Source organism: Pithys albifrons, chromosome 12 (genome assembly GCF_047495875.1).
Source record: "Pithys albifrons albifrons isolate INPA30051 chromosome 12, PitAlb_v1, whole genome shotgun sequence".
Classification (NCBI taxonomy): Eukaryota; Metazoa; Chordata; class Aves; order Passeriformes; family Thamnophilidae; genus Pithys; species Pithys albifrons.
This window is the reverse complement of record NC_092469.1, coordinates 20,806,751-20,819,562: the sequence shown is the minus strand read 5'-3', so window position 1 is coordinate 20,819,562 and position 12,812 is coordinate 20,806,751. Positions and strand designations below refer to the sequence as shown.

General features: G+C 53.6%; 1 protein-coding gene across 4 annotated transcripts in view; it reads right to left on the bottom strand.

Moving 5' to 3' along the window:
- The window catches only part of ACSF3 (acyl-CoA synthetase family member 3), a 59,204-nt gene extending 48,113 nt beyond the window's left edge, over positions 1–11,091 (bottom strand). The window contains exons 1-4 of one of the 4 annotated variants that reach the window (XM_071567439.1): positions 10,491–10,625; positions 8,871–9,005; positions 7,106–7,816; positions 5,553–5,708 (exon numbers count right to left, since the gene is read on the bottom strand). In XM_071567439.1, coding sequence (XP_071423540.1) covers positions 5,553–5,708; positions 7,106–7,798 — 849 coding nt within the window. In that variant the 5' untranslated portion in view covers positions 7,799–7,816; positions 8,871–9,005; positions 10,491–10,625. The other 3 variants (XM_071567438.1, XM_071567440.1, XM_071567436.1) reach the window with 3 other exon arrangements.
- Between the last annotated feature and the right edge of the window lie 1,721 nt (positions 11,092–12,812).

The following is a 12,812-nucleotide window of genomic DNA, read 5'->3' as shown; positions in this document are numbered from 1 at the left end:
ACTTCACAAGCAATATGCAGAAAGAGAGAAACATTCTTCTCTTCAAAGGGAAATCAGGCCCTCAGTGGCTTCGTCTCATGTTTGTTATAACCCCAGACTGTTCACGCTCTGTGTGACTCTGGTTTTAATCATTTATTCATAGCGCAGTTTGATGGCCCCTCTGCATTCCAGGCTGAAGCTTTTAAACCCTTCCTATGCTGGAGGCACACAGAAAGGAGCAAGTGCTTTCCCTGGGACCTGGAAATATAAGTAAATATGACAGGCTCTGGTTCCATTTTTTGTATTTCCCCACACACATCAAAAGCCATTACTCAGGAACAGATGCTGAGGACAGGCGGCAGATCTGGGGAGACGGCAAGAAAACCTCTAACTTTTTAAAGCCAGGTCTGCGAGAAGTGATCAAACATAATCCATTCACTAGTGACCTGCTCCTCCCTCCACCGACTCCTCTTTGAGTCTGAAATAAAATTACTCCTCTGAAGCCTCCCATTAATGGATGAAAAGACTTCCAGCCTTTCTCCATCTGAAATTGGATGGCAGCCACAATCCCCGGCATGGCTGGTTATTGGAACTCAGACTGCTCTGCTTGGATTTACTTTTCTTTTAAAAATAAACTAAAAGAGCTGCCCAGAGTGATGTTTGCAGAAGTGACAGATCCAGGGGAGTGGCTCAGTGTGCTACACACTTCTCCTTCCCAGAGGCAACTGTGGCTGCCGAGCCCTGGGTCTCCCTGCACAGCCCAGCCAAGGTACAAAGCATCAGCCCAGCCTGGCTCACACAGAGAACAGCAATGGCAAGGACAGAGCTTGCTCCCAGACACAGCACAGGCTCTCCTGGCCTTTGGGACCACACACAACACAGCAGCGACCCCAGAGCGACACCTCACACACAACCTCAGCGAGCACCAGGTCTGCAACTCCCTCCCACCACCAGGAAAGGTGCCATGGGTGACAGCACACCCACAGCATGTCAGGGCAACCTCGTCCCAAATCACACACCACCTCTGGGCACTCAGCACTCCTGGTTCCCTGGAAAGAAGGACCCAAATAAGATGAGTTTGATGGCTTTGCGTGCGACATTGTAAAATGGTATGGCTTGATCCTCGGAGGCACCTTAAGCCACACACGCAGTAAGGCTGGCACCAAAACAGCAGCTCTTTGCAACTGTAGGGCAGTAAATCTGCATCTTGGCATATTTATCATGGAAGGGGTTGCAGGGCACAGCCAGGGCTGTCACTGCACAGGCAGCACATCACAGCTTGAAACCTGCCCGGCAGAGCTGAGCAGGCAGCGCTCGCCACAACTGGGTCACCGGCGTGGAGATTTCCATGAGCTTCTCCCATCACTCAACAGAGCAAGTTTATTCCTTCAGGTCTCTGAATACTTTTATTTCTCACTCTGCACAAAAGACTGGAAGACCTCCTGGGATCTGATCTTGTGTTTATCAATGCAGAGCTGACAGGGACCCTTTTGCTATTAGAACATCTTTCCCTTAAGGGGAGATCAGGGTGGTCCAAGGCAAAGACAAGCTGCTCCCTTGTTCAAACTCAAAATGGATCCTCTTTGGTCAAAAGCCTCAGCAGAGGATCCTGCACAGCAGACCCTGACCTCATGACTTGCTCTAAATGGTTCCTGTCCATAGGGTGCCCAGCACAGCCAGGTCCTGGTATGGAAGGGGGATGTCAACATGTGCCTGTCACAGCAAGAGCAGTGGCACAGAGGACACATGGCTTCTCCTGGCTCTGCCTCTCCAGACTCACTGACATTTCCATGGAGCAACAGCCACCCCACAGCGTGTGCTCAGTCTCAGCAGCCTGAACTGCTGCAGGAAGGGAGCTGGAAGGAAGGAGTCATTGGAGAATGGATGATTTAGTGAGTGCTTGGTGCAAGCCCTGACACCCAGAGGCCTCCAAAAAGCACTTGGTCACAGGCTTTGTCTGCTGCCCAGTAGGACAAGGCTCACCTTGCACTCCTGCCTTAACAGAGGCATTAATCTCTTCTCCTCTGGCCACCAAACTGCACAAAACCTGCACAAAGATATCATCTTTCAAATGCCTCCTCCTGCACAAGAAAAAAAGCTGGCATCTGGGACAGGGTCAGCAGCAGCTGAGGAATGCAAACAGGAACAGCACAGCTGGAGAAGCAAACTCAGCTTGGAAGCAGGTTATGGTGGGAGGATCATGTAGGGATGCTGAGGCTGCAGCTTGCTCTGACTCCAGAGGAGGTTTCTGCCCTCCCAGTTCTCACCCTGGAAAAACACTAAAATAATTATATCACAGCCAGCCATGCCCCACAGCTGCAAGGAGAACACACTGACAGCTCACTGCTGCTCTCCTGCCTGCTCCATGCCCACAGCAGTGCTGAAAACTCTCCCTCTCAACCTTTCCCAAGCCCAGGAGCACAGACAGGCACAGTGGATGCTGCTCCCATGATCCCCAGGCAGGAGAAGGGCTCCTTGTGAAGACACTCCACTCCAAGGAGTACAAGTACCAGAGGACTTTGCATGTCATGTACAAGTCGACTAATTCTGGAAACTAAGGGTCCATTTATAAACCCTCTATTAATAAATGATTAATAGATGCAGCCATATTTTTTAATAACTTGCAATAAAAAGATGCTACGAAAAGCTTAAGCAAGACAGTCTTAACAGATGGTGCTATAAAGTGAATTATAACATGTACAGTAGCTGGTGCAGAGTAATGGATGTCCTCATTTAATAAAAAGAATCTGATTTTATGCAGCAACTTTCACGCTTGAGGCACCCCAGCACAATTTAACGAGTCCTTGTGGCCTCAGCAGTAGCCTGTGTGCAGCCACAGACATCAGATGCTGTTTTAGTCAGAGAGAGGATGTTGGTCAGGACACTGGGGTTGCTCCACAGTCCTGATTTTTAACCTTTCCTTGGCCAGCTCCCAAAAACAGATGGAAAGGTCTAAAAGCTGCCACCTCCTACCACTGCACCGCAGGGAACGACAAGCAAGCCTTGGTCTGGGGCTGGAACTGTCTTCTGAGGGCAAAAAAAATAAAAAGAGCATTATTCCCACCACCAAACCCAGACTGCCATCTGTATCCACGACTATAAGGCACGCCGCAAATTATGTAATTTAATAAACACTGTAATAATAAAGTATTTATTTTGTATAATGAAGTGTTAGTGATTAGAAACCAAACACACATCGGGCGTGCTGCTGCGGTTTCTCTTGAACCTTTGCCAGTATCACTCAAGGCTAAATATGTCTGCAGCAGGTTGAGAGTAAGTTCCTCGCCTTGTTTTGATCAGCCTGTCAAGTGTTTTAGCTGCCAGTCGAGTTTCTTTATATCACACTATAATTGGCTGCTTTCTCAAGGTGCAGCCAAGGAAGAAAAGCACACGGCAAAACTTGGGCTACTTTGGCAAAATCCTCCACTGCTGCTTTGCTGAAAGCTGATTTCAGTAGCAAAGGGCATTTTGTAAACAGCTGGTGAAAATAGAGTGGAACTGAAAGGCAGCTTGCATTAAACTCCACAAGAAAGCCTTATTTACCCTCCTGTGCTTGCTTTGTAGTGTCGATCAAACCACTCGCAGCTCCCCGGGGAGGCCCTCGGAAAAATAAAAGGAATACAAAAAATAGAAAAGCAAATGACGTCCTTCAGGGCCCCAGAGCACCTGAGAGGCACCAGAACAGCGTCCGGAGCCCCGAGCTCCCTGCCCAAGTTCAAGCTCCAGGGTCAAGCAGCCGCCTCGGGCGCTGTCCCTGCGTGCCCTTGGACACGGCTGGGGAGAGGCTGGATCAGGGAAGGCAGGGGGGTGTCCCCCTCCCCAGTCCTGAACCCATCCCTCAGTGTCAGCTCATTGATCTGCAGATGTCGGGGGAGAGCAGAGCAAAGCACGGGGGGACGAGGGACCATCAATCACCGGTGCCACAGGACGTGGAGCAACGCGCCCTCCAGAGGCTTCGCTTCCAGGCGCCCGGCACCGGCTCTGCCTCCCAGCGCCGGCCACGCTCCCGGCAATCACAGCCCTGCTGCTCCCTGAGCTCTGAGGTGATGCCCTCAGGTCAGGGGAGGACAATCTCGCAGTGATCACTGAGGGAGCACTGCTTACAGCAGCCAGGGGACCCTCCTGCCATCCTACCAATGTACTCTGGAAATGTGAGCACAGAGCTGCCCCTCTGGGATTCTGGGGCTGTTCCCCACAGAAGGATCAGTGTTCAGGTGTCAGAGACATCTTGACACAAGAAAAGGAAGTGCCCATTTTCTGTGGTTGCTTCTCTGAGAAGCAGAAATAAGCACTGAAGAATCCCCTGGTCCTGCAGTTGCTCACCCTCACCCAGGTGTATCCCACACCTGTGCACTTTGTCCTTGCAGGATAACAAGGATATGGATAAACACAAACAGGTAGAGCAGCCTGTTTAGTTACACAGCACAAGCTTGACAGGCTCCTTTCACTTTCCCACGGAATTCTGCAGTGACACCACACACTTCCTTTCTGCTATGAGGAGGCAGCAGCACCCCAAAACCCAATTATCCCTTCACAGTGACACTGCAGACACCACCCACAACACTGGGAGACAGGGATGAACAGTGCTGGACCCCAGGAGCTGGGAACTCTAGAACCTGTTCCACCTTCCTGCTGCTTGCCCTGTTTCTAGTCCCTTTTCTTCCTCTCTTTGCATCATCTCCCTGCCACTGCTGCACAGAACAAAGGAGAAGCAGAACACTGGGACTGGTAATTCCTGGCTCAGCTAGAAAACAACATTATAAATGCATCATTTAGGTAAGATTTCCCTCCTGCCACCTTTCCTAAAAGCTGCAAGAAGGTCTGGATTTGTAGACTCCCTCTCATATCAGCGAGTCCAAACCAACAGCTCTGTTAACACTTGTTTCTCTGCAGAGGAGGAGCAATGTTTCCATGCAAGTGAGGAGAACCAGTTTTTCTCTTACCTGGGCTGCAAGAAGCTCCAAAGGCTGTGTTTTGTCACGTGATGTAATACAAAACACTAGGGATATAGGATTGGAAGGAAAAAAATTTGGAATGGGATGCCCAGGGAGGTGGTGGAGTCCCCCATCCCTGGAGGTGTTCAAGAAACAACTGGACATGGCACTTTGTGCTCTGGTCTGGCTTACAAGGTGAGGATCAGTCACAGGCTGGACTCAGCCTTGGGGATCTTTCCCAACCTCAGTGATTCTGCAATTCCATGAAAGGCAAGCTACTAAAAAAAGCCAACAGGCAGCACAGCTTCAAGCAGCACCCAAGAGAAAAATCCATTATTTCCACCTTTCCTGGCACTAAAAAAATTAAGCACCCTAATTCTGGGTGCAAATGCTCTTGGTGGGTCTGTAGAAGGGCCTACCCACCTCCAGGCAGAGACCTCCAGATGAGGAGGTGCAGCTTAAACAAGCTGCAGCCTCTGGAAGAGCATTTACCCCAGACTGAGTGCTGTGAACCACACACAGCCAGTGGCTAAAGAGCCTGGAATTCTTAAAGAACTTATTTCCAGAGTTGCTCTAATTACAATGCACAGGGTCCTGCTGCTGAATTTCCAAGGCAGGGCTCGGTCCCTCCGGGCTCACCATCTGTGCGCTGAATTCCGGGAACATGATGCACGTCGCTCCCACCCACAGAGGACACAGCAGCTTATTGATCACCCCGTGGACATGATGCAAAGGCAGCACGTGCAGAATGACATCCTCCTTCTTCCACTCCCATTTTTCAACCAGCCCTGTGGTCTGCAGAAGGAAACAAACAACGCAGTGTTAGGGGCAGAGGGAGGATTCTCCCCAGGTATCCAAATCCCAAATCCCCAGGCACAGCTGGTGGCAGGAATCCCAGACCTGCCTTGGGCACAGAATCTTTGGGATCTTTAGGATCAGCACAAACAAAACTCCCACCACACAACAGCAGAACACAACAGGAACACCTTTTGCATCTTTATGTATCAGCAAAGCCTTTCCTTGTTGCTGAGGAACAGTCCATGATGATTTTAAGCAGGGCCTACAAAAATACCAGCCTGCTGCTGCCCATGCAGAGTTGGCAGAAAGGGGAATCAAAACACTGATTTTCCCAGAATTCTGTTGACAGTTTGGACACTGATGACATCAGGCTTTCAGCACCTGTAAGGGATGATCAGCAGGAGCAGAAAATCACTGATAAACAGAAAGTAGGTTCCATGTTAGTAAAAAATGTTGGTGTATCAAGCTTCCAAAACACTCTGCTCTGAAGGGATAATTATGTGCAGGGATAATTATCGGGTTTCTGGGTGACCACTGCCCTCAGAGCCCAGTGCTGGCAACTGGAGAACTTATTTCCAGCCACTTAAAAATAAAGAAGCATTTCAACAGTGGAATTTGGTTGTGTCCCTCACAACCCTTTTCCAAAGGGCAGGGGGCAGCTTTTAGGCTTCCTGCAGGGCAGCACAAAGGATGGGGACTGCCCAGACCACCCCCAAACAATCAGCATATTTGTAAGGGAACAGATTCTTGGCCCAATATAGCCAAGCCCTGGCTCTATCCATCAAGGCTTTCATTCCACTCCCGACACCGCGGTATCCGAGCGCCCAGAACAACGTCAGCTCCCAGAGGTATCCCCAGGGCCTGCTGTATTCCCTGCCCTTTTTCCCTAATGGCAGGAGTCAGGCACTGATAACCAAGTGGTGAGGTAGTCAGCAGGCTCATTCAAACTTTTAATTCCTCTTGGCTCCGACAGCTAATGGATTTTTTGCCTTGGGGATACAGAGCTGAATAATGTACGGGCTTCACACAGCAGGGCTAAGATGTATTCCAGTTAGGAGCAAAGATTCCTCCCTAAGTCACAGCATAGAAAAGCAAACTGCAAAGAAATCAGGTTTTTTACAGCAGGGCTCATCCCTTCTGCTTTCCAGGAAAGTAGGGAGGAGAGTCCACCTGCCTTGGGATGCAGCAGCTGCAGCAACACCCCCAAGCCAAGGTTTAGAGCCTCAAACACTGCAGGGTGTTCACCTTCTGGGTGCTGAGGATTTCTGAGCCACAGCCCCACAGCTCCCTGCAGGAATTTGGCAGTGGGAGGTGTGTTTGCAACTCCAAACCACCTCCAAAATCCAAGACTTTGTGCCTTGGCATGAGCTTTGGAGACAGGGAACAGCACTCACCACAGCCTGCACGTTCTCATGGGTGCTGAGGACACCCTTGGGCCTCCCCGTTGTCCCACTGGTGTAGATGATCATGGCTCCTCTGTCTTTCCACGAGCAGCAGGTTGTCAAGGGACCCTCTTCCACAGCTCCATGGCCTGTGGAGCCACCTCTAGGGGCCTTGGGAAGTGGCAGCAGTGGGACTCCCAGTTTCTTGGCACTGGGGGCTATTTTCCCCACGTACTCCTGGGCTGCGATGACCAGAGCGCTCTGGGAATCCCGGATCACGTATTCCAGCTCCGGCACGGGGTGTTTCCTGTACAGGGGCACCGCTATGCCCCCGCTCATCCACGAGGCCCACTGGGCCACCACGTACGAGGCATCATTGGGACACAAAAATGAGATCCTCTCTTCCTTCAAGTCCCTGCTGGAGCACTCCAGAACTTTACAGATCTCCTGGGATAAGCGCAGGCTCTGGCTGAGCAGGTCCCTGTACGTGTGAGCCCCGTTTTGGTCAATGATGGCAACTTTGTCGCCAAAAGCCAAAGCCCTGGTGAAGACAGGGGTGATGTCACTGCTGGAGGTGGCCCAGGCTGTCTGCAGCCCCCTGTGGGGACAGCCAGCCCTCTTCCAGCCCCATGTGGGGCGGGACAGGTCCCTGACGAGGCTCCGGAGGGGCCGGCTCAGGTGGGGGAAGAGCAGGGAGAGCAGCATGGCTTGGCTGGAGCAGCTCTGCAGAAAGCAATTACAGGAGCAGATAAGTACGTGCAGAGATTGCCCAGGGGGGTATTCCCACCAAGGAGAAGTGGCAGCCTTCATGTGAATAACATCCCCTGTATTATTGATGTCCCTGCCTCAGGCTGCCACATCCCCAGTGCACTGGGCAGTGCCTGAATGGAACAGGAGGCTGAGACCCTTCCTGTGCAGCCCCCACATCCCTGAAAACCAGCTAACTTCAGTTATGAGATAGTTTTCATAGAATCACAGAATCGTTTTGGAGGGATCTTGAAGCTCATTTTGTTCCACCACCATGTCATGGTTCCACCCCACTGTCCCAGGTTGCTCCAAGCCCTGTCCAACCTGGCCTTGGACACTCCCAGGGATGGGGCAGCCACAGCTCCTCTGGGCACCTGTGCCAGGGCCTGCCCACCCTCACAGCCAGGAATTTTTTCTTAATATTTTTCTGAGGCATCCCCTCAGTCCTTTCCAACCCAAACCATTCCATGATTCCATGAAGAACCCCAACCCTCTCTGCACAGCCCAGAGCTCTGCTGGGAGCTCAGCAGGAAGCAGTTCCCTCTTCATACAGAGCCCTCAGCAACGAGGAGCAGAGAGGAGGGAACAGGGCTGTGGTAGGAGAGAGAGAGGGATTTACTGCACAGAATCCAATCACCACCAAAATATCCCCAGAGAGATTCCACAACAAGAGGAATCAGCCAAAGGATGACAAGAGCTCAGTCTCTGAGAGTGGCCGTGACACCTCCTTGGCGCCGGCAATCACAACTTGATTTCCTACAATTTTTCTGATAAATGCCTAATTAGTGGAGCAGCTCAGCTCAAACAGCCTCCCAGCTCAGCTTCCCTGAAACAAGAGGGATCCAGGCTGGCAGTTCCCCAGGGAGTTGCTGGCAGGGCTCTACTCAGGTCCAGTGTTTATTTTCCGTGACCCCGCGGTCTCTCCCCTCCACCTTCGGAGCGTTTCCCCACCCAGACACCGGCCCTGCTCAGCATTTCTTTTGCATATCGACCTCAGTTTCTGCTTCTGCAAAATAAACTTGTGATTTACTGCGGAAACATCTGGGGGGGCAGAGAGGCTTCAAACCCCGAGCAGGGTGACCGTGAGAACCCCTGACATTTGCCACCAGGATGGAAAAACACAAAGCAGGTCGCGCCCAAACTCGTGTGACATCTTTCCATTGCTCTGCAGAGAATAAAACACAAAGAGCCAACACGTTTCAAAACCTAAACTAAACCCAGGACAGTAACTGGAAGCAGTGATTTCCCAGGATCCTGCTCTCAGCATCCTCCCAGAGCAGGTGTTTGCTGCTCCTTCACAACAGCTCCTTCCAAAAAAAATCCCATTATCCCATTCCCACGAGTCTACATTTAATGGAGCAATAAACAGCAGCACCTTCAGCCAGGCCTGGGGATTATCACAGAACTGAGCCTGTCTGTGTGTGCAGACTCACAGACACTCAGGACAGGGGGGAAGGAAATCCAGGGGCTGTTTTCTTTCCCTTCCCACTGCTCACGGATAACTGGGACCACAAACTCTGGCACAGCACACCCAGAAAGAGAGTTGGTCATGAGGGCTCATGGGATGATGGTGGCAGGGCAGAGATGGGGCTTTGCTGCCTTGGAAGAGAAGGTTCAAATCCCCTGGGAAGGGGACATCAAGAAGGGAAGGTTTGGCACCCTTTGGAAGAGGAAGATCCAAACCCCCTCCCTCTGAAAGGGAAGGGTCCAAACCACTCCCCACCTTTGGAAGGGAAGGGTCCAAATTCCCTCTCTTTGGAAGGGAAGGGTCCAAACTCCTTCTCTTTGGAAGGGAAGGGTCCAAACTCCCTCTCTTTGGAAGGGAAGGGTCCAAACTCCCTCTCTTTGGAAGGGAAGGGTCCAAACTCCTTCTCTTTGGAAGGGAAGGGTCCAAACTCCTTCTCTTTGGAAGGGAAGGGTCCAAACTCCTTCTCTTTGGAAGGGAAGGGTCCAAACTCCTTCTCTTTGGAAGGGAATGGTCCAAACTCCCTCTCTTTGGAAGGGAAGGGTCCAAATTCCCTCTCTTTGGAAGGGAAGGGTCCAAACTCCCTCTCTTTGGAAGGGAAGGGTCCAAACTCCCTCTCTTTGGAAGGGAAGGGTCCAAGCCCTCATCCTGCTGTGCCTGGGGAATTTAAAGCAGCCAGGGGCTCTCACCAGCTCCCAGCACAACCAGACCAGTGCAAACTGGGAGCTGACCCAGCCAGACCCATCCCTGCCCACTCTGTGCCCTCCCCCTCTGCACCTTCTGAACATAAAGGGCATAAACCACATTCCCCGAGGTAAAATGATCCATGGAGTTCCTCTGAGCTATTCCAAACTGAGCTATAACAGGAATAATCATCATCCCAGCTCTGATCATGGCTTGGTGATGTAACTATCCCTGCAAGTCCAACCTGTAGGGTTCCATCCTTTCCTCATTTACAGACATAAATACAAAGTTGTTCCTGGCTGCTTCTAAAACAGAGATTAAAAAATACCTTTTCCTTAGAGAAGCATACAATAAATTAGAGAAGGAGACTTGAGAAAGATATCACATAATGACTGAGATCCTGATTATTCTCCTTCTCACAACACAAAAAATAGAGAAATATTTAGTCCTAGAAAACTTTGGGTTGGAAGGATCTCAAATATCACCCAGTTCCACCCCTACCATGGGCAGGGACACGTTCCACTGTCCCAGGTTGCTCCAGCCTGGCCTTGGACACTCCCAGGGCTGGGGCAGCCACAGCTGCTCTGCCCAACCTGTGCCAGCCCTGCCCACCCTCCCAGGGAAGGAGGGGCTCTGTTCTTTCTCACCCCGGACCGGATTCCCCGCTCCAGCTCTCTGCCCTCAGCCTACTCACGGCACCTCCCGGAGCAGCAGCACGAACCCCCCACAGGCCGCGAGCCCCCCGCCGGCGGGTCCCGCAGGGTGGGAGGGCAGCGGGCCCGGCCTGGCTCTGGGACCCCCCGGGTTCGCCCGACTTTGAGACCCACCCGGACCCGGCCCGGCTTTGGGACCCTCCAGACCCGGCCCGGCTTTGGGACCCTCCAGACCCGGCCCGGCTTTGGGACCCACAGGCCCGGCTCTGGGACCCTCCGGGCCCAGCCCGGCTTTGGGACCCCCAGGCCCGGCTCTGGGACCCCCCGGGCCCGGCCCAGCTTTGGGACCCCCCAGACCCGGCCCGGCCTCGCCGCCTCCCGCGGGGCCTCACCTGCCGCCGGGGGACCGCTCCGCTCGCGGACGCCTCCGGGGGAACACAGAGCTACGGCACGAACGTTCCGTGCACGAACGTTCCGCCCCTCCCCGCACCCGATTTTTGGGGATTTGGCCCCAAAGCGCCGCCGGGGGGCGGGGCCGGGGAAGCCGCCGGCCCGCCTGGCACTGCAGCCCCCGGAGCATCCGCAGGGTGGGTGTCCATGGTGTGGTGCAGCTGCAGCGCTGCCTGGGGCTCCTGGGGCCACGTGCTCAGCCAGGGGATTCCGGGATTTTGGCACCGACGAGAGATGGGCTGGACTCGTGGGAGCTCCACGGTGTGGAGACACATCCTCGGGGTGCACAGACGTCTTGGGGACACACAGACACTCGTGGGACACACAGACACCCGTGGGACACACAGATATCCCTTGGACACACAGACATCCCTGGGGCACATGGACATCCCTGGGAAACATTGATATCCCAGGGACATACAGATGCCTTGGGGACACAGAGACATCCCTTGGACACAGAGACATGCCTGGGACACATGGACATCCCTGGGACACACAGACATCCCTTGGACACACAGACATCCCAGGGGTGCTCAGAGGTCGCCGTGGTGGCACGTGGTGGGTCCCCTCATGGCCCTGCTCCCTGACAGAGCTGTGCTTTTCCCGGCCACGTGCAGTGTGTTTCCCACCATGTGCAGTGTGTTTCCCACCATGTGCAGTGTGTTCCAGCCCTATCCGGTGGGCTGTGGAGCGGCACGTCCGGGGGGTCACCCCCACCCACCTCCCCAGGTGTGTTTCCACCAAGGCCAGTGACCGCAGCCCGCGAGGCACCGCGGGGAGGGAGCGGAAATGGGCTGGGAGCTGAGCCTGGGGCTGAGCCTGGGCTGGGGCTGAGCCTGGCCTAGCAAGGGGTGCACCCAATGAGCCTGTGCCAGTTGGGCTCCTGGAGCCCCATCACAGGGAACACCATTGCACAGCTCCCCATGGCACAGCATCCCATGGCACAGCTCCCTCCCCACTGCACAGCATCCCATGGCTCAGCTCCCTCCCCATGGCTCAGCTCCCTCCCCATGGCACAGCTCCCTCTCCATTGCACAGCTCCCCATTGCACAGCATCCCATGGCACAGCATCCCGTGGCTCAGCTCCCTCCCCATGGCACAGCATCCCGTGGCACAGCTCCCTCCCCATGGCACAGCTGCCCATGGCACAGCACCATCACTATTGCACAGCTCCCCAAAGGATGTGTTGCACAGCTCCCTCCCCATTTCATGCCTCCCCACCACGTGGCTCCCTCCCCATTTCTTCCCCATTTCATGCCTCCCCAGTGCACAGCTCTGTCCCCACTGCACACTCACTGCTGTTGCACGGCTCTCACACACCCTCCCCATCACTCAACTCCCTCCCCATTTCACAAGTCCCCATTGAACAGGTCCCTCCCTGTTCAGGCCTCCCCATCACATGGCTCCCTCCCTTCCTCCTCAATGCCCAGCTCCTTGGGTCATGTCTCCCCACTGCACAGCTCCCTCCCCACTGCACACTTCCCCATCACACATCTCCCTCCCCATTTCCTCCCCATCACAGGGCTCCCTCTCCATTGCACAGCTCCTGCACGACTCCCCATTGCACACACTCCCCATTTCACACCTCTCCACCCCATGGCTCCCTCCCCATTTCACATCTTCCCATTGCACAATTCCCTATTGCACAACTCCCCAGTGCACACTCCCTGCCCATTGCACAGTTCCCATCCCATTTACACTCCCTGCCCATTGCACACTC